General features: G+C 45.3%; 1 protein-coding gene across 1 annotated transcript in view; it reads right to left on the bottom strand.

Annotated features, from left to right (window-relative positions):
- LOC127346087 (uncharacterized) overlaps positions 1–21262 on the bottom strand; it is a 97689-nt gene extending 76427 nt beyond the window's left edge. The window contains exon 1 of the mRNA XM_051372614.2: positions 20855–21262. Within this exon, the coding sequence (XP_051228574.1) occupies positions 20890–21225 (336 nt within the window). The 5' untranslated portion in view covers positions 21226–21262 and the 3' untranslated portion in view covers positions 20855–20889. The remainder of the gene's footprint in view (positions 1–20854) is intronic.
- Positions 21263–21676: the final 414 nt, after the last annotated feature.

The following is a 21676-nucleotide window of genomic DNA, read 5'->3' as shown; positions in this document are numbered from 1 at the left end:
CAAGTTGAGATCTATCAAAACTGAGAAATCAAATGCGATCTATCTCCTTGGACCTTTGTACAGGTGGCATAGAGGTACCCCTTTGTGACACTTGGTTGATACATATGTAATGCAATGATAATCCATGGAAATCCGAGCTAATTAGGACAAGGTGCGGGCACTATTGGTATTCGATGCATGAGGCTTGCAACTTATAAGAGGTTTTATGCATAACACATATGAATTATTACTACCGTTGACAAAATTGTTTCCATGTTTTCAAAATAAAAAGCTCTAGCACATGAGTAATCCATGCTTCCCTCTGCGAAGGGCTTTTCTTTTATTTTATGTTGAGTCAGTTTACCTACTTCTTTCTATCTTAGAAGCAAACACTTGTGTCAACTGTGTGCACTGATTCTTACATGTTTACTTATTGCACCTGTTATATTACTTTATGTTGACAATTATCCATGAGATATACATGTTACAAGTTGAAAGAAATTGCTGAAACTTAATCATCCTTTGTGTTGTTTCAAAACCTTCTATTAAGAATCTATTGCATTATGAGTTAACTCTTATGCAAGACTTATTGATGCTTGTCTTGAAAGTACTATTCATGAAAAGTCTTTGCTATATGATTCAGTTGTTTAGTCATTATCTTTTTGTTAGCAAAACTATAGACTATTGCTTCGAATCACGTCATTCACTTCATATGCTTTACAATAGTATTAATCAAGATTATGATAGTAGCATGTCACTTCAGAAATTATCCTTGTTATCGTTTACCTACTCGAGGGCGAGTAGGAACTAAGCTTGGGGATGCTTGATACGTCTCAAACGTATCTATAATTTTTTATATTCCATGCTAGTTATATGACAATACTCACATGTTTTATATGCACTTTATATCATTTTGATGCATTTTCCGGCACTAACCTATTAACAAGATGCCGAAGCGCCAGTTCATGTTTTCTGCTGTTTTTGGTTTCAGAAATCCTACACAGGAAATATTCTCGAAAATGGATGAAACAAAAGCCCACGGTCTTATTTTGCACGGAGCCTTCCAGAAGTCCGAAGAGGAGACGAAGAGGGGCGACGAGGCGGCCACACCCTAGGGGGGCGCGGCCCCACCCCTGGCCACGCCTCTCTATGGGGTGGGCCCCTCGAGCGTCCCCCGACTCTGCCCCTTCGCCTATTTATTCTCTCCGTCGCGAAAACCCTAGTACCGAGAGCCACGATACGAGAAAAGTTACTGTGACGCCGCCGCCGCCAATCCCATCTCGGGGGATTCAGGAGATCGCCTCCAGCACCCTGCCGGAGAGGGGAATCATCACCGTAGGACTCTACATCATCATGCCCGCTTCCGGATTGATGCGTGATTAGTTCATCCTTGGACTATGGGTCCATAGCAGTAGCTAGATGGTTGTCTTATCCTCTTGTGCTATCATGTTTAGATCTTGTGAGCTGCCTATCATGATAAAGATCATCTATTTGTAATGCTACATGTTGTGTTTGTTGGGATCCGATGAATATGGAATACTATGTCAAGTTGATTAATTGATCTATCATATATGTGTTGTTTATGTTCTTGCATGCTCTCCGTTTCTAGTAGAGGCTCTGGCCAAGTTGATAATTGTAACTCCAAGAGGGAGTATTTATGCTCGATAGTGGGTTCATGCCTCCATTGAATCTGGGACAGTGACAGAAAGTTCTAAGGTTATGGATGTGCTGTTGCCACTAGGGATAAAACATCGATGCTTTGTCTAAGGATATTTGTGTTGATTACATTACGCACAATACTTAATGCAATTGTCTGTTGTTTGCAACTTAATACTGGAAGGGGTGCAGATGCTAACTCGAAGGTGGACTTTTTAGGCATAAATGCATGCTGGATAGCGGTCTATGTTCTTTGTCGTAATGCCCTAAGTAAATCTCATAGTAGTCATCATGATATGTATGTGCATTGTTATGCCCTCTCTATTTGTCAATTGCCCAACTGTAATTTGTTCACCCAACATGCTATTTATCTTATTGGAGAGACAGCACTAGTGAACTGTGGACCCCGGTCCATTTCTTTTACATCTGAAATACAATCTACTGCAATCTCTGTTCTCTGTTGTTCTTCACAAACGAACATCATTTTCCACACCATACGTTTAATCCTTTGTTTACAGCAAGCCAGTGAGATTGACAACCTCACTGTTAAGTTGGGGCAAAGTATTGTGATTGTGTTGTGCAGGTTCCACGTTGGCGCCGGAATCCCTGGTGTTGCGCCGCACTACACTCCTTCACCAACAACCTTCACGTGGCCTTCATCTCCTACTGGTTCGATAACCTTGGTTTCTTTCTGAGGGAAAACTTACTGCTGTGCGCATCACTACTTCCTCTTGGGCTTCCCAACGGACGTGTGCATCACGCGCCATCACCCGCCTCCACGAAAGCCGACAGAGGCCTCAAAACGCAACCGCCGTGCTCCGCCCTGCACTCCCGACTCGTCCCTGCCGTCTCCTCCCGACAAATCGTCCAAATGCTCTCGTCCAAACCCTAACGACTAGCTATAGCACACGCAAGGTTTGAAAACAATTCCGGCCCGTAACCACCGCCTATCGTCGGCAACAGATCCACGTGATCGACGTAAATTTCGGGCCAAACGATCTTTATACTGCTGTGGGGCCGGCACAAACCGTCATCGACGTGGATACGTATACAACATGTAGCTGATCTACGTGGCAACCGACTATCTACGTGGCAACTGATGTGGAGTATAGTCATACGACGATAATACGGGCCCACCCTGGGTTACGGATATCCCACCTAAACGTCGTTCACCAGGGGGAGGGGGGGGCAGGGAAGCACGGCCCCAATCCCATGCCTTTCCTCCCCTGTGAGTTCTCCAAGTTCCTCCAGCTCTCAAGGTGATTATTCTTTTCTAATACTCTCCGTCTTAAAAAAAAAGCTGCTCAACTTTTTGTACATATAGATCATGTTTATCACAATATTTATGTATTGCAGGAAGAGGAAGGACATAGAATGAGTCACATCTGCCAACTTCATCCTACTTCTTGTACATGTCTTCCTGACCACCATTTTGTTTCTTATAAATATCCGATGGTTCCACAATAAAGGCTTCTGGCGTGTTTGTACTAATAACATTCAGAGACCTATTCATGTTGTGGCCTACTGTAAGCCCCAGGAGTAGGAAAACCCAGAGCGCGCAGGTACGAGGGGTTTATGTGCATGAGGTCACTACAAAGGACCGCGAGGTCGCCTCGCATTCCCAAGCTTATGGGTAGGCCAAGCAACAGCTCGACACGCCCATGCACACAACACCCACCTCATAGGCTCACGTTAGGCTTTCCAAGCCTGAGTGCTTCACCTTCCTGTGCACTTCACACATACACACACGGTGCACAGGATACAAGGGTAGAATACAGATTCAATATCACAACATGACCATCTATGACACAAAAGATGGAAATAAAGTTCATATATAGCAACGCTCTACTGAGCAAGATCCAAATGACACGCAAAGGACACATGTCCCATCAATACATCATACATAGCGGAAGCAAATAGTCTAGGTACAGACAAGATCCAAATGGGACTAAGAGTCCTGAAGATAACCAAGCGGGGTTCCATAACCAACAAGCCACAGGCTGCTGCCTTAGGAACGATCCTGCTACGCAACGAAGTCGTCATCCGTGAACTCAAGGAAGTATCCTCCAGCGTACTCCTCATCATTTGTCGTACCTGTTTGTCGAAAATCGGTTTCCGGAAAAAGAGGGAGAAAAACGAGGGTAAGTACCAATGGCACGTACTTGCGAGACAAGACCAGCTATGCTCGCTGGTGGGCGGTATAAACTTCACCCGGCTATATGTGGAGTTTAGCGGCAGCAAAGCAACTAACCAATAGAGACACGCTACAACATTCGTCTAGTAGGGAGGTGAGAGAGCGCATAATCTAACAATTCTATACTCTGCAAACAAAACCCAGCCAATGTGATCCCCCTTCGCCAAGAGGTATTGCAAAGGCACACACACTTTTGAAAGAGTTTTATTGGCAAATTATTAGCAACATGAAATAAGGTGTAAGTTGTTCTATGATCGAGTTAAACATCTCCAAGTCGTCCATAACCGCGGACACGGCTTATCGATAAGGTTTCACCCTGCAGGGATGCACTACTGTACCCATACACGCATGTCCGACTCCGCAAGCAAGGGTTTTGAGAAAACTTGCCGGCGAAACCTCGCATCACAACCCCTCCCTTCACCACAGACCAAGTCCAAGAAGCCACCTATCTAGGTTAAATCCGTTTCAGAGCCCGATCGGAACTCAGATGCGGACCTAGCTGTTTGCGTCTACGGTTAAGAAGGATCAGAGCCCACTAGAGGATGACCTCTTAACAATACGTACCGCGCCTACGAGCGTGCAAGAGACAACAGGGTTACAAGGCACAAACGGGCTTCCCCAAAAGTAACACCATATCCTCGGACCACAAAGAAACAAGCTTGCACGCTCGGGAGAAACAAAACGTTACGAAACTAATTGTGGCACTTGGACAGTGGAAGCAGTTCCGGTAACAGGTCGAAGGGGGCCCCAGTGAAACCTCCCACGTGTGGTTAGTGCGCTCAGTCTTGGATCAGAAAACAAGAACTCGTCCTAATTATAAAATTGGACACAAGTGAGCCATGGTAAAACCAAATATACAGTTGACCCACCGATGCCTCTTCTTATCCATTTTAATATTATCATTAGGGTGAGCCATGAATATCTCCAACAATAGATATAGCAAGAAATAACAACTACCCAACAAGATATCCCGAACATTTCGAGATATCAACAAAACCCTAAACTCGCCTACGACTCGCGAAGCTGGCAAACAACAAACAATGGGTAGGGCGAGGAGGTGTAATTCGGTAATATAGGGTAACAGGTGGAATAGGACACGTGACACAACAGAATCGCAACATAGGGATAGCAATAGATCAAAAGAGCATGAAAAAGTAAAATAGGTGAAGGGGTGGGCTCGCCTGTCAAATCGGAAGAGGAAACACGAACGCGATCTTCAGGGGTGATGTAGAGGAACTCCTCCCGAACTGCTCGGTGTCGATGTCTACTCGAGAAGAACCAAATAACACATACAAGAAAGTAATAGCACAAATCAATACAAGGAAATGCAATGCGCAATATGATGCATGAGATGCAAAGGTTTCATACATAGCATAATTAAGTGGGGTTCGCAAAGAGTCACAAGAAATGATAAACACCCTCACATAACATTTAGTTTCAAGTTGCAATTTTAATTTGGCCGAACCAGGGATGCGGCCAATGATGCATGACATGGTGATATTTGAATTCCTCATGTTTCGCTGATGCATTTAGATATAAAATTTATTTAATTTGGAGTTACAGAACGAAAGTTATGAATCTAGCAAAATTCATCAGTTTTAGTTCAGATTCGAAATGACCAGATTTTATTTGTCCAAAAGTTGAAACAAACTTTATATTTGGAAAGTACATGAAAAACTGAGCAACATATATATATATCAGGTTTGTAAAATTTGGAGCTGTAGAAGTGTAGTTTTAAATACTTTGAAAAGTATCCAGATTTCAGAAATTATAGAAACTAAAAAAAAACAGAAAAGGTTTGGTTTAACGCGCCCAAAGTGAATCGAACCCAGGGCTGTGCGGGTGAAGGGGCAGGGTGGTAGCCAGTGGGCTACTGAAACGAGTTTGATACTAAACGGGACGCAGATGAAGTGAACTGTGCCACAGAAAGATAACTGAATTTTGACACTACGAACTGAAGATCAACACTTGCGAATTCCTGTAGGGACAATTCTGCACGGATGTCAAAGTCGTGACCGCGACGAAAAACGGGCACGGTTTTGCGCGAACCAAAAGCAAAGATGGAGCTGGTGGTGGTACGCATCTGGTGGTACTACTGCCTCGTGCTGAAGTGGTCTGTGACGCCGATGAGCTTCGTCGTAAAACGGAACAGAGACACGGCGATACTGAAACTAAACAGAAACTGTTTTCTGGACCAGACTTTGAACGAGGATGGCGTCGTCTACAGCCGATGAAAACGAGTGCTTCCAAAACGAAAGTTGTAGCCTTCACTCTCAGCTATCCAACGGTGTGAAGAACGCAAGCTGGCGTGGCCTGTGTCGACTGGGATATGCGTCGAAAGACGGTGTCCGCGAGCAGAAAAACTGGGCGGTTTGGTTTCGATTTCGATCTCCATCTTCTTCTCCAACTTGAACCAGAGATGCAAGGGGTCATACTAGGGGAAGGAGGCGACGAAGTGCTCACCTTGGTGCCCTTGGTGATGAGGTGGAGGAGAGGTGGAGGTTGCCGGCGAGGTGGAGAAGGAGGTGGCCTGGGTGAGCTGAGGATGAAGGTTGCCGGCGGTGCAGTCCTTGACGATTTGAAGGCGTCCAGGGGAAGGAGGAGGCTGCCGGGGTGCCTCACCGTGCTTAGGTGGTGGCCATGGTGCTGGTGTGAGGCCCGGTGGCGTGGAGTTGCTGCAGATGTTTGGAGGCCGAAGTGTTGACGGCGGATGGTGGCGGCGGCGGCTCAAGTGGTGGAGGAAGGAGGAGAGGGGTAGGGTTTGCTGATGTTGCTTAAGAGGGAAGGTTGGTGGCCGGTAGATGGTGAGAGGGGGGCGACGTGGAGCTGCAGGGATCTCCAATACCAGATATAGCCATGGTGGTCTTACGTGTAAAGGGAGAGGGTGGTTGGCTTGCATGCTATTTTGGGCTGAAGCTTGTGTGGTGGCCGGGTGTTGCTTAAAAAAAAATTGGGCCACGGTGGTGAGAAGGAGTTGGGCTAAAGGGTTAGCTAGGCTTGGGTTAGTTTAGGTTTTTCTCTCTTTTACTGATTTTAATTTTAAACCAAAACCAAAACAATTTGAGAAGATGGAGAGGAAAGGTTTGAGGTATTTGAATATTTGAAATCAGAGAAGAGATCAACTTGTAGACCAACTATGGTATGTTGAGATATAATACAAGAAAATGAATAAGAGAGGGACATAGAGAAACTAAAAGAGATTTAAAATATTTGGTTTTCAAATACTTGTAAACCCTAATGGGCTCATCCATTTGAGAACCATCACAAGGAAAACAAAATAGGTGCATTGCAAAAGAAGAGGGGAAGAGCTAGGTTTATAGCAACCAAGGAAAAGGAAAATTTGGCATGACCTATTTGAAATATAGATCAAGTAGAGGGAGAAAGTTTTGGCTTGTGCTTTTCTTGTAACATCACAAGTGGTGAGATGAAACAAGAGAGAGAAGGAGGAAGAAAAAACCCATAACATATAGAGCAACAAAACCAAATGCAATTTATTTAAAAACCAAAGGTGACATGATATGACATGCATGATGCAAAGATGATGCATAAACATGGAAAGTAAAGATGGTAGCTCACTTGGGATGTTACAAACGCCCCCCCTTGAAGGAATCGCGCCCCGAGATTCTCAGGTAGAAGAGAAGAAGGACGGGTACTCGGAACGGAGCTGGTCTTCACGTTCCCAGGTTGCTTCTTTATCGGAATGGTGCGACCACTGCACCTTGAGGAACTTGACAGAGTTGTTGCGAGTTCGACGTTCAGCTTCATCAAGAATCCGAACGGGATGCTCTTTGTATGAGAGGTCTTCTTGGAGGTCAATGGACTCGTGATCAACTGCACGGCCCGGATCTTTGAAGCACTTCTTGAGCTGTGACACGTGGAAGACATCGTGCACTTTGGAGAGCTTCTCAGGAAGTTCAAGGAGGTAAGCGACTTCACCACGCTTTGCCAGAACTTTGAAAGGACCAATGTATCTTGGCGCCAGCTTGCCTTTGATACCGAAGCGATGAGTGCCCCTCATAGGAGTAACACGAAGGTAGGCTTGATCACCAGGATGATATAACATATCACGGTGCTTGCTATCATAATAGCTTTTCTGCCGAGATTGTGCTATCTTCAGATTGTCGCGAATGATTCGCACCTTTTTTTCAGCCTCGTTGATGACATCGGGGCCAAAGATTTGTCTTTCACCAGTTTCAGACCAGTTCAGAGGTGTTCTGCATTTGCGACCATAGAGAGCTTCGAAGGGTGCCATGCCCAAACTGGCTTGATAGCTGTTGTTGTAAGAGAACTCAGCGAATGGAAGGCATTCTTCCCATTTAAGGCCGAAGGAGATAACACAGGCACGGAGCATGTCCTCGAGAATCTGATTGACTCTTTCGACTTGCCCACTCGTTTGCGGATGGTAAGCTGTGCTGAAGAGCAGATTAGTCCCCATAGCTTTCTGAAAGCTTGCCCAAAACTTGGAAGTGAAGATACTTCCGCGATCAGAGCTTATTTCCAAGGGAACACCATGAAGAGAAACAATCTTTGCAGTGTATAGCTCAGCCAACTGACTAGCAGATATTGTTTCTTTGACAGGAAGGAAATGAGCAACCTTTGAAAGACGGTCGATCACCACGAAGATAGCATCATTGCCTTTCCGAGACTTTGGAAAACCAGTCACAAAGTCCATCTCAATCTTATCCCATTTCCACTCAGGAATCTTCAGGGGTTGGAGGACACCGGCAGGTCTCTGATGTTCTGCTTTGACACGGCGACAGACATCGCATTCTGAGACATAGCGAGCAATATCACTCTTCATCCTAGTCCACCAATAGGTAGACTTGATATCGAGATACATCTTTGTGCTGCCAGGATGGATAGAAAGAGGAGTGTCATGAGCTTCTTTGAGAATGAGGCTTCTGAGGCTTGGATCCTTCGGAACAACGATTCGACCTTGGAAGAACAAAGTTCCTTTGTCATCGATAGAGAAAGACTTGTACTTGGGCTTGTGCATGTTCTCTTTGATGTTTTTGATACAACCATCTCTTAATTGTCCGGTTCGTTTCTTATCTTCGAGAGTTTGCGTGATCACCATGTTTGCAAGGTAGCCTTGGGGAACAAGCTCAAGATTCAATTTCCTGAATTCTTCATAAAGAGCAGGTTGACTTTCTTGAATCATGATGTTGTTGCAATAGGACTTGCGACTAAGGGCGTCAGCCATGACATTAGCTTTGCCTAGAGTGTAGCTGATAGACAGATCAAAGTCCTTGATGGTTTCCATCCATCTCGTTTGACGGAGGATCAAGTTGGGTTGGGTGAAGATGTATTTGAGACTCTTGTGGTCGGTGAAGATCTCACATTTGTTGCCCAACAAGTATTGGCGCCATGTTATTAAAGCATGTAACACGGCTGCAAGCTCGAGATCATGTGTGGGATAGTTGAGTTCATGCTTTTTCAACTAACGAGAAGCATACGCCACAACTTGACGTTCTTGCATGAGGACAGCGCCTAGTCCATGAAGAGAGGCATCACAGAATATCTGGAAAGGCTTAGAAGTATCTGGAAGAACAAGGACAGGTGTGGAAGTGAGCTTCTGCTTGAGGAGGTCAAAGCTTGCTTGACATTGAGGAGACCAAAGGAACTTCTTGTCTTTCTTGAGGAGATCGGTAAGAGGCTTGGCGATCTTGGAGAAATTCTCAACAAAGCGGCGGCAGTAACTTGCCAAACCGAGGAAACTTCTCACTTGCTTGACATTCTTCGGAGGAAGCCATTCAACGATTGCCTTCACTGTTTCAGGATTCACAGCGATGCCATTTCCGGAAATGACATGCCCAAGATAGACGACTTGAGGAAGCCAGAATTCACACTTAGAGAACTTGGCATAGAGACGGTGTTCACGAAGCTTCATGAGGATGAGGCGAAGATGCTCTTCATGCTCCTCATTGGACTTGGAGTAGACAAGGATATCATCGAGATAGACTACCACAAACTTGTCGAGGTACTCCATGAAAATGTAGTTCATCAACCGAGAGAAAGTGGCAGGAGCATTAGTGAGGCCAAAGGACATGACGGTGTATTCATAGAGGCCATAGCGAGTTTTGAAGGCTGTCTTGGGTACATCCTCCTTGCGGATTTTGATTTGGTGATAACCACTTCTCAAATCCATCTTACAGAACACAGTTGCACCCGCAAGCTGATCAAAAAGCTCATTGATGCGAGGAAGAGGATATGTATTCTTGATCGTTTTCTCATTGAGAGGGCGGTAGTCAACCACCAATCGATCAGTTTTATCCTTTTTCTTGACGAAGATGGTAGGACATCCCCATGGAGAAGTGCTTGGCTGAATGAAACCAAGTTTTTGCAACTCATCAAGCTGCTTCTTGAGTTCAGCCAACTCATTGGGACCCATCTTGTAAGGCCGCTTGGAGATAGGAGCGGTACCAGGTTCTAGCTCGATAACGAACTCAACAGCCCTGTCAGGTGGCATACCCGGAAGTTCCTCAGGAAAGACATCGGGAAAGTCGCAAACCACCGGTATAGACTCAAGCTCCGGAAGAGAGCTAGGATTCAAAGCGAAGAGCTGAACGGAAGGTGTCTCAGAAGGTGAATAGACTATGTGGCCTGTCGAAGTAGGAAGGGAAACTGAATGCTTGGCACAATCAATAACAGCTTTGTTGGCCTTCAACCAATCCATGCCGAGAATGACATCAATGTCTGAACTGCCGAGAGCTATGAGTGAAGCAAGAAACATATAGTTTCCGATGAGAATTTGATTCCCATGGCTTATCTTGGAAATCGTCATCCGGGCTCCGGGAGTTCACCGTGAGGTTATTGGGCAAAGGAACCATAGGTAACTCATACCTTTGAACAAAACTTGAGGAGACAAAAGAAAGTGCCGCTCCCGTATCAAAGCAGAACTTTTCTTTGGGATCGAGTTCACAGGAAGAACACCAAGCACGATGTCAGGTGCCCTTTTAGCTTGGACAGCTGTGACATTGTTCACCCATACACTTCTCGTACCAGGCTTATTGTTATAGTTGAAAGCCTTTGACGGTTGTAGAGACTTGTTCTGATAGCAATTGCGTGAAGTGTGTCCTGGATCACCACACTTGAAACAAACTTTTGCAGAAGGGCGAGGACCCATTGGTCTTGCCCGAGCTTCAGAACTAGGCCTTTGCTGAGCATCAACACGGTGACTTTGCTTAGCTTGATTGCCAGACCTTTGATGAACTTGAGAGCCCCTTGGAACAACAACAGGGGTGGGAGGGCGGGAAACAAAACCACTCGGTTCAGGCATGTAGGTGGGTTGTGCAGGAGCAGCATAAGGAACCCAAATCCTACGTTTCCGAGGAGGCATAGCGATTCTTTGAGGAAGAAGTCGCTTCACGAGAGCGCTTACGAGACTCTTCTAGCATTGCACGACCATACTCTTCTTGGAGCGCGGTGTTAACGAGCTCCTCGAAGGTATTGCACTTGACCAAGAGTATAGCATACTTGATCTCTGGGTTCGGGCCTTTGCGAAACATGGCTTGCTTTTGGCATCCGTAGATACATCATCTCCAAAGATAACGAGCCGCTTTTAAGAAAGCATCTCTATAAGCCACAAGTTGTTGTCGCCTTGAGACAAATTGCAGAACTCTTCTCGCTTTCTCTCCATGATCTGTCGAGGATGTGATGACGCTTGAAGAGTAGCTGAAACTCATCCCGAGTAATGATTGCATCTGGTGCTTTCATCAGCAGATGATTGTCCCACCATGCGGCTGAGACTCCACGAAGAAGATAAGTCACATAAGGAACACGGTCCTCATCAGCCACATGTGCCACACTGATAGTCTTGTTCATCTCGCGTAACCAATCATCAGCATCAATTGGCTCTGCGGTGACATCAAAAGTGCGCGGGTTGAGCTAGAGAAACTCCTGAATAGTGACACGTGCATTGCCACCATTGATTCTGTCCTGGTTTAGCTGCATCTGATTTAGGACTTGCGCCATTTTAACCAGAGCTTGGTCCACTTCAGGTGGAGGATCATCTTCACCACTCTCCATTCTGAGTAAGGACACCAAGGTTAGCACAATCATGGATAATGAAAAACCCAATATTAGTGCTTAACGGGAACTTCAAAAGATAACAAGAGACATGACATAGCTATCATCAATGTACAAGGATTCAAGCACACGAGAGCTATCCATAACATGTAGAAGGTTAGAACGATAGCAACAAGAATATTTCACCAATCACGCAAGATAGTGATATGTAGCTATACAAAATTTTAGCATTAACAAGTGCCAACACGGCACAAGTTATGCATATTGGAAGAGAACAACAAGGTATAAGCTTGACGAAACAACTCCGGAGAAGGAAGGTTGATGTATGCACCGGAACAAAGAAGTTGTCGAGATAGCACCAAAACAACGGAGATAGCATGTTGGCATGAAAATACCAACATTGCAAAGGAACAGATTATATGGTGGAGATTGATAGCAGATGATATTGAAGCAACCATAGTACAGAAAATTTTCAAAAACACATTTTTCCCTATGGCAGTACGGTTTCCCCGAACACGTCCAAACCTAGGTGAAACAAGATAAGAATAGAGTAAAACCGTTGCACGTCCTTTACCAGAGGGAGGGTGGGTGGGGTAAGAAATAAAAGCAGAATTCCTACTCTCGCGCACAATTTTTCCTATGTAGCTACTAAAATATTAGTTTCTAGACTCAACTTCGTCCGCTGCAAGGGCTCCTAAAGGCAGTCCTGCTCTGATACCAAGTCTGTAAGCCCCAGGAGTAGGAAAACCCAGAGCGCGCAGGTACGAGGGGTTTATGTGCATGAGGTCACTACAAAGGACCGCGAGGTCGCCTCGCATTCCCAAGCTTATGGGTAGGCCAAGCAACAGCTCGACACGCCCATGCACACAACACCCACCTCATAGGCTCACGTTAGGCTTTCCAAGCCTGAGTGCTTCACCTTCCTGTGCACTTCACACATACACACACGGTGCACAGGATACAAGGGTAGAATACAGATTCAATATCACAACATGACCATCTATGACACAAAAGATGGAAATAAAGTTCATATATAGCAACGCTCTACTGAGCAAGATCCAAATGACACGCAAAGGACACATGTCCCATCAATACATCATACATAGCGGAAGCAAATAGTCTAGGTACAGACAAGATCCAAATGGGACTAAGAGTCCTGAAGATAACCAAGCGGGGTTCCATAACCAACAAGCCACAGGCTGCTGCCTTAGGAACGATCCTGCTACGCAACGAAGTCGTCATCCGTGAACTCAAGGAAGTATCCTCCAGCGTACTCCTCATCATTTGTCGTACCTGTTTGTCGAAAATCGGTTTCCGGAAAAAGAGGGAGAAAAACGAGGGTAAGTACCAATGGCACGTACTTGCGAGACAAGACCAGCTATGCTCGCTGGTGGGCGGTATAAACTTCACCCGGCTATATGTGGAGTTTAGCGGCAGCAAAGCAACTAACCAATAGAGACACGCTACAACATTCGTCTAGTAGGGAGGTGAGAGAGCGCATAATCTAACAATTCTATACTCTGCAAACAAAACCCAGCCAATGTGATCCCCCTTCGCCAAGAGGTATTGCAAAGGCACACACACTTTTGAAAGAGTTTTATTGGCAAATTATTAGCAACATGAAATAAGGTGTAAGTTGTTCTATGATCGAGTTAAACATCTCCAAGTCGTCCATAACCGCGGACACGGCTTATCGATAAGGTTTCACCCTGCAGGGATGCACTACTGTACCCATACACGCATGTCCGACTCCGCAAGCAAGGGTTTTGAGAAAACTTGCCGGCGAAACCTCGCATCACAACCCCTCCCTTCACCACAGACCAAGTCCAAGAAGCCACCTATCTAGGTTAAATCCGTTTCAGAGCCCGATCGGAACTCAGATGCGGACCTAGCTGTTTGCGTCTACGGTTAAGAAGGATCAGAGCCCACTAGAGGATGACCTCTTAACAATACGTACCGCGCCTACGAGCGTGCAAGAGACAACAGGGTTACAAGGCACAAACGGGCTTCCCCAAAAGTAACACCATATCCTCGGACCACAAAGAAACAAGCTTGCACGCTCGGGAGAAACAAAACGTTACGAAACTAATTGTGGCACTTGGACAGTGGAAGCAGTTCCGGTAACAGGTCGAAGGGGGCCCCAGTGAAACCTCCCACGTGTGGTTAGTGCGCTCAGTCTTGGATCAGAAAACAAGAACTCGTCCTAATTATAAAATTGGACACAAGTGAGCCATGGTAAAACCAAATATACAGTTGACCCACCGATGCCTCTTCTTATCCATTTTAATATTATCATTAGGGTGAGCCATGAATATCTCCAACAATAGATATAGCAAGAAATAACAACTACCCAACAAGATATCCCGAACATTTCGAGATATCAACAAAACCCTAAACTCGCCTACGACTCGCGAAGCTGGCAAACAACAAACAATGGGTAGGGCGAGGAGGTGTAATTCGGTAATATAGGGTAACAGGTGGAATAGGACACGTGACACAACAGAATCGCAACATAGGGATAGCAATAGATCAAAAGAGCATGAAAAAGTAAAATAGGTGAAGGGGTGGGCTCGCCTGTCAAATCGGAAGAGGAAACACGAACGCGATCTTAAGGGGTGATGTAGAGGAACTCCTCCCGAACTGCTCGGTGTCGATGTCTACTCGAGAAGAACCAAATAACACATACAAGAAAGTAATAGCACAAATCAATACAAGGAAATGCAATGCGCAATATGATGCATGAGATGCAAAGGTTTCATACATAGCATAATTAAGTGGGGCTCGCAAAGAGTCACAAGAAATGATAAACACCCTCACATAACATTTAGTTTCAAGTTGCAATTTTAATTTGGCCGAACCAGGGATGCGGCCAATGATGCATGACATGGTGATATTTGAATTCCTCATGTTTCGCTGATGCATTTAGATATAAAATTTATTTAATTTGGAGTTACAGAACGAAAGTTATGAATCTAGCAAAATTCATCAGTTTTAGTTCAGATTCGAAATGACCAGATTTTATTTGTCCAAAAGTTGAAACAAACTTTATATTTGGAAAGTACATGAAAAACTGAGCAACATATATATATATCAGGTTTGTAAAATTTGGAGCTGTAGAAGTGTAGTTTTAAATACTTTGAAAAGTATCCAGATTTCAGAAATTATAGAAACTAAAAAAAAACAGAAAAGGTTTGGTTTAACGCGCCCAAAGTGAATCGAACCCAGGGCTGTGCGGGTGAAGGGGCAGGGTGGTAGCCAGTGGGCTACTGAAACGAGTTTGATACTAAACGGGACGCAGATGAAGTGAACTGTGCCACAGAAAGATAACTGAATTTTGACACTACGAACTGAAGATCAACACTTGCGAATTCCTGTAGGGACAATTCTGCACGGATGTCAAAGTCGTGACCGCGACGAAAAACGGGCACGGTTTTGCGCGAACCAAAAGCAAAGATGGAGCTGGTGGTGGTACGCATCTGGTGGTACTACTGCCTCGTGCTGAAGTGGTCTGTGACGCCGATGAGCTTCGTCGTAAAACGGAACAGAGACACGGCGATACTGAAACTAAACAGAAACTGTTTTCTGGACCAGACTTTGAACGAGGATGGCGTCGTCTACAGCCGATGAAAACGAGTGCTTCCAAAACGAAAGTTGTAGCCTTCACTCTCAGCTATCCAACGGTGTGAAGAACGCAAGCTGGCGTGGCCTGTGTCGACTGGGATATGCGTCGAAAGACGGTGTCCGCGAGCAGAAAAACTGGGCGGTTTGGTTTCGATTTCGATCTCCATCTTCTTCTCCAACTTGAACCAGAGATGCAAGGGGTCATACTAGGGGAAGGAGGCGACGAAGTGCTCACCTTGGTGCCCTTGGTGATGAGGTGGAGGAGAGGTGGAGGTTGCCGGCGAGGTGGAGAAGGAGGTGGCCTGGGTGAGCTGAGGATGAAGGTTGCCGGCGGTGCAGTCCTTGACGATTTGAAGGCGTCCAGGGGAAGGAGGAGGCTGCCGGGGTGCCTCACCGTGCTTAGGTGGTGGCCATGGTGCTGGTGTGAGGCCCGGTGGCGTGGAGTTGCTGCAGATGTTTGGAGGCCGAAGTGTTGACGGCGGATGGTGGCGGCGGCGGCTCAAGTGGTGGAGGAAGGAGGAGAGGGGTAGGGTTTGCTGATGTTGCTTAAGAGGGAAGGTTGGTGGCCGGTAGATGGTGAGAGGGGGGCGACGTGGAGCTGCAGGGATCTCCAATACCAGATATAGCCATGGTGGTCTTACGTGTAAAGGGAGAGGGTGGTTGGCTTGCATGCTATTTTGGGCTGAAGCTTGTGTGGTGGCCGGGTGTTGCTTAAAAAAAAATTGGGCCACGGTGGTGAGAAGGAGTTGGGCTAAAGGGTTAGCTAGGCTTGGGTTAGTTTAGGTTTTTCTCTCTTTTACTGATTTTAATTTTAAACCAAAACCAAAACAATTTGAGAAGATGGAGAGGAAAGGTTTGAGGTATTTGAATATTTGAAATCAGAGAAGAGATCAACTTGTAGACCAACTATGGTATGTTGAGATATAATACAAGAAAATGAATAAGAGAGGGACATAGAGAAACTAAAAGAGATTTAAAATATTTGGTTTTCAAATACTTGTAAACCCTAATGGGCTCATCCATTTGAGAACCATCACAAGGAAAACAAAATAGGTGCATTGCAAAAGAAGAGGGGAAGAGCTAGGTTTATAGCAACCAAGGAAAAGGAAAATTTGGCATGACCTATTTGAAATATAGATCAAGTAGAGGGAGAAAGTTTTGGCTTGTGCTTTTCTTGTAACATCACAAGTGGTGAGATGAAACAAGAGAGAGAAGGAGGAAGAACAAACCCATAACATATAGAGCAACAAAACCAAATGCAATTTATTTAAAAACCAAAGGTGACATGATATGACATGCATGATGCAAAGATGATGCATAAACATGGAAAGTAAAGATGGTAGCTCACTTGGGATGTTACACCTACGAAGGAGTTTATGGTCTATGTAGTACCATATATCAAGTTTGTCGTGTGTTCGGTAGGTTCGCAAAATATAAGTTTGTGGTGTTTGAGCTTTAAAGTTTATAATCTTTAATTTGTATCACTTTGCGGATGTGTTACTCGGTCCATGTACTTGCCTGTTTTATACCTTGCATGTGAAATTTAATCTCCATGTAGGAATAATTAAGTCAAAAGTACACTAGAATACATTACACACATTTTGAAGGATCAACAAATTTGAATTTAGCATCACTTTATTGTATATGGTTATATACATGTGTCTTTTCCCCGCTTGCATCTTATCGAATTAAGAGTTAAAATGCACGTGTCGTATATTGGAAAAACTCCTTGGATATTACTTCCAAGTTTTATACAATAGTAAATATTGTTTAGGTACACAATAATCTATTCAAAAGGCACAAGATAAAAATAAGTGGCGACTTATCATAGAGCAAATTAATGGGCGAAGCACGAGCGGAAGAATTCATCCCTTATAATTATAGATAGAGCACAACTAGGAACAAATACAGGGGAATAGTTTGAGGATAACAGCGATGAAGATCAAACATCATTGGTGCACAGGATGGGAGCGTTCAACAATCTCTGTACTTAAAATCATAATAATAGCGAGAAGAGACACCATCATAAAAAAACAAATATAATATATTTCAAGACGAATTCAATGATGTCGATTTCTGCAAAAACACAACAAATCAACCATCAATAATCCAGACAGTATCTTGTGACGATAGGGGCATCTAGCTAGCACTAATCCAAAATATGTTTTGTTCCGAGATTAAATATTAAGAAGAGCGGTGATTTTTTCAGAGAGAAGATACATACTAGTGCTCCAGTAAATTTGTAAGTAGCTTGGGACGATATGAGGCAGTCAGTCAGCAACCCAATCCGACGTACCCAAAATCTTTTGTAGTGGTTCAGCGTTTGATTCGGTTTTGATCCGATGACCGGACGGTCAGACGGTGCAATCGAGCAGAGGAGGGCGTCGATCGACACGTACCAGCTGGTCCCATCGACACGTGCCTGTCCCTCACGAAGTCACGAGCCTCATCTCCCGGATGCAGAACTACTTTCCAGCACATCTTGACCAAAAAGTATGTATGCCTCTTCGTGTGGTTTACCAATGCAAAATTTGGATTGGCGAGATGACTACTTTAATTTTCTGTTTATTAGTGAATTAGTCAAAACAGCTCTTTGCCATAGTAATCTCCCAGGGATCAGACAATTTTGTCACCGAACCAAGGAAATGGCAAGTACAATTTATAAATGAAAAAGAATGCTAACTATTTACCCGCCGTGGTTAGTTCTCGGCTAACAGAGAAATACCTTAGACCTCGATATCTGTCGATAGCTAATTATTTTTTGTTTTTTAACAAGATGAATTAGTGGGATTTTGAGTTTTGATTATTATGCCTTTTTTTTTGTTCTTTTTGGATTTTTTTGTAGATGCTAGCGTTTTCATAGTCTGCCTAGTATGTATTTTTCTACCGCCATATTACTCATCCCTTTGTAATCATCGTTGTTATGGTTTTTTCGTTGTGTGCAACTGCATATAGTTGTGCAACTACCCATATGTGTAACTGAAAACATATACTCCTTGTTATACGCCAGGACCCCTCCTTCGGTGACTCAATCCCCTCTCCATGACGCTCACATCCCTACTCCTCCGTTCATCCGGTTCTTCCTGCTCCATCATGGAGTACTCCTTGTCGAGTGGTGCAGTAGCCCGACATCCCTTCGAATCGCTCTTGTCGTCCCCTGCCCCCCTTGTCCTGTGCTCCCATTCGTTGCATCTTGCAGCAGACGGGCTGCGCCAGATCTGGCTGTCCTGGTTGCATGGTTCCCTCCCTATCAGAACCTCCATCTCGCGAATGTCGCGGAAATGTGCACCTCTGGAGGGGCAAGGTGGTGGCCATCCGTTGGCCAACGTGGGTTGCTCCATATACAAGGGCTGCTCCACATAAGCCTCCAACAAGGGCACGTCCCCGTCAAAGCCCGGAGTGCGGCTTTTCCCGGTAGCCTCACCCACCAAAACCCGGAAAACCCCGCCACCACGACCGATCACGCCCACAAGACAAAGACACCAAACATGGGTGGAGCAGCACTAGAGTGTCCCTGACGTCACCACACCTACCACCACGGCAACGCCTTGGCACATGATGGCAATGCATGGCCGAAGCCACACAACGTCATCGTCGTACGTGCCACGTTGATGTGTCATATGACTGCTCTATCTTTGCGATGGCCAGGACCTCACTAGAACATATGTGACATTATATGAAGAATTATTCGATTATGACGTTTTTTTCTAGATCATCACCGAATGAGCGTCTTATAATGTCACATATGCTTTAGTGCCTGATATGCCTAGATCAGGCCCTCACACCCAGATTGGGCCCGCAAGGCCAGATCTAGCCCATCTTTGGTTCACAAACCCGCAATCGCCTCCACCACCAACGGTCTTGGCACTCGGCGGCTCGGCACCACCTTACCTGCCTATCCAGATAGGCTAGATTGTGTCACCGTGCCATCCCCCATTTCGCTAGCTCTCCGCGCTCTAAGGTTCGAGGGGGTACTCTCCTCTCCCCACACCTTCAGTGGAAGGGCACCACCACCACATCGTGCCAAAGGCAGCGGCTAGGGGTTCCGGCCTTGGGGGCTTTTTACTATAGGGAGCAGCCTGCGTGAGGGAGTCTCATTGGATCCAGAGATACGTCAGGTCAAGTCTTGCCTATGTCCTGCAATAATCCAAACAAGAGCTAGGAACCATAGGAGGAAGATATATAGCAATAATCCACCGGGTGCGGATTTTTGGATCACGGGCGATATAGAGCTTTTTTTTAACTTTACAAAAATGGTGATTTCAAGTTTTAAAAATACGCTAAATAGTTCAAGATGTTGGAAATAATGTAATCTAGCGACCCAAAAAAATCTACCATGCATTGCAAAAAAATGATAAAAATCTGACATCTGAAGTAGTGAATAGTGCAAGAAAATTGAACCTCTAAAATCTGAAAGATTTCGTCATTTTGTTTAAGCCCAAAATATAAGGTATTCGGGTTTAAATTTTGTATGTTGGTAGAGTATATTGTTATATATATGTCTAAAATTTCTTTTAGAATCGTTTGAAACATTGAAATAGTTGTTTTAACTTTCGAAAAAAAAAAGAGCTTCAAAGCAAATTTCGGTAATCCAGCAGATATTTGTTCAAGACTCAAGAGTACGAACTAGAAGAAGGCTGGTGTGCTTTCGCAAAAAAAAAGGCTGGTGTGCAGTTCAATCCTATCCGGAGTAGGAGTACTTTCCAAATCTGCAGTGCGTCACTATATGATTCGGTTTTACTTTTGTGACGATAGAACGGTACAGTTTGTCAGTGCAAAGATATGAGAGGTCGACACGTACATACAAGCTACCAAGCTAGCCCCATCACCGCATCTACCGTCGCGCCGCTCTTCCCCTCACGAGCCTCGTCTGTCGTCTCCCATATCTCTGCCAACAAATTAAGTGCCTCTTGTTGAATTTCAGCAGCGCGAAATTATGTTGGGCGAGATGGAAGTTTGGCAATGTTTTTCCGTTGGTTTTCGTCACCGGATCCGACGAAATGGCGGTTCGAATTTAGAAATTGTTAATCTAGGTGCGAGACTGGGATGTTTATTCGCTACTGCACCTTATCTCTCCGCAAGAAATCGTAGGATCTACAATAATGCTACAGATCCGTCGAATGCCTAGCGGCTTTGAGGGTAAAACCACAATGTCCGAATCTCCTTGAGCAACTCAATTGATTCAAGCATCTCAAGTAGTGCCGTAGGAAAAGAAACCTAATGATAGATAGATCCATTAATCAAGACACAAGAAGAACAGAGGATAACAAGGAACAGAGGACAACAACGAACAGAGGAATAGCTAGCGTGCGCTTACATCCTCGACCGACCACGAACAAGAAGCTTAAGTAGGAAACTAAATGCATAGGGCCTGAGCCAACAATCTACGAGGAACCCAGAATGATGCAAAGCTACAGCTCGTTGATGATCTTGACGGATCCGCCGGGCAGCAGCTGGCCGAGCTGGCGGGTGAGCTGCTCCTTGGCCGCGGCACGCGCCTCCTCCTTGGCGCGGGCCTCGGCGGCGGTGCTCTCCGGCATCTCGCTGATGGCCATGAAGATGGGCCGCAGCGGCGCCATCGCCTCGTTCACCGTGGACACCGCCCGCTTGAGGTCCTCGGGGTTGGTGCTCGCCGGGTTGTAGCCGGAGAACACCTTGACGGCGTCCGACATGGCATCCTGTCGCTGCGGGAGGTCGTCGTCGTCCCTGGCGGCGGGGAATGCTCCGGCGCGGTCGGTGCTGGCCATGGCGGAAACAAGGGCGAGCGTGACGAGGAAAGGGATGAGCTTCGAGCTATGGTTATGGGAGGAGAGCGGATCGAGTAGTGCGTCTGCTAGGAAGGAAGGTGATGAGTATATATTGAGGAGAGTGGTGACCCTCGCAGGCACACTGCCGGGAAGTGGCTCTCTTTTTTTTCTTTCTTTTTTTCACACCCGGAGCATATGTTCCTAGTATTTTGACATAAATTTTAAATGTACTATAAAATATTGAAAACTCCTATAACAATGCCGCACACTGTTAGACTGTATATACATCTAGAGTCCTTGTATTGTACTATCCTGTATTTGTACCCATATATACTATATAGTATTGGGCGTTCCTCAACTTGTCTTGTCTTACATGATATCAAGAGCGTAAAAGCCATCTATGTCTTCCGCATGACCATCTCCGCGTCGGTCTCGGCTGCCTCGACCACCT

Source organism: Lolium perenne, chromosome 3, assembly GCF_019359855.2.
Source record: "Lolium perenne isolate Kyuss_39 chromosome 3, Kyuss_2.0, whole genome shotgun sequence".
Taxonomy (NCBI): Eukaryota; Viridiplantae; Streptophyta; class Magnoliopsida; order Poales; family Poaceae; genus Lolium; species Lolium perenne.
Note: the sequence above shows the minus strand (reverse complement) of the source record. Positions and strands in the feature narration are given on the sequence as shown.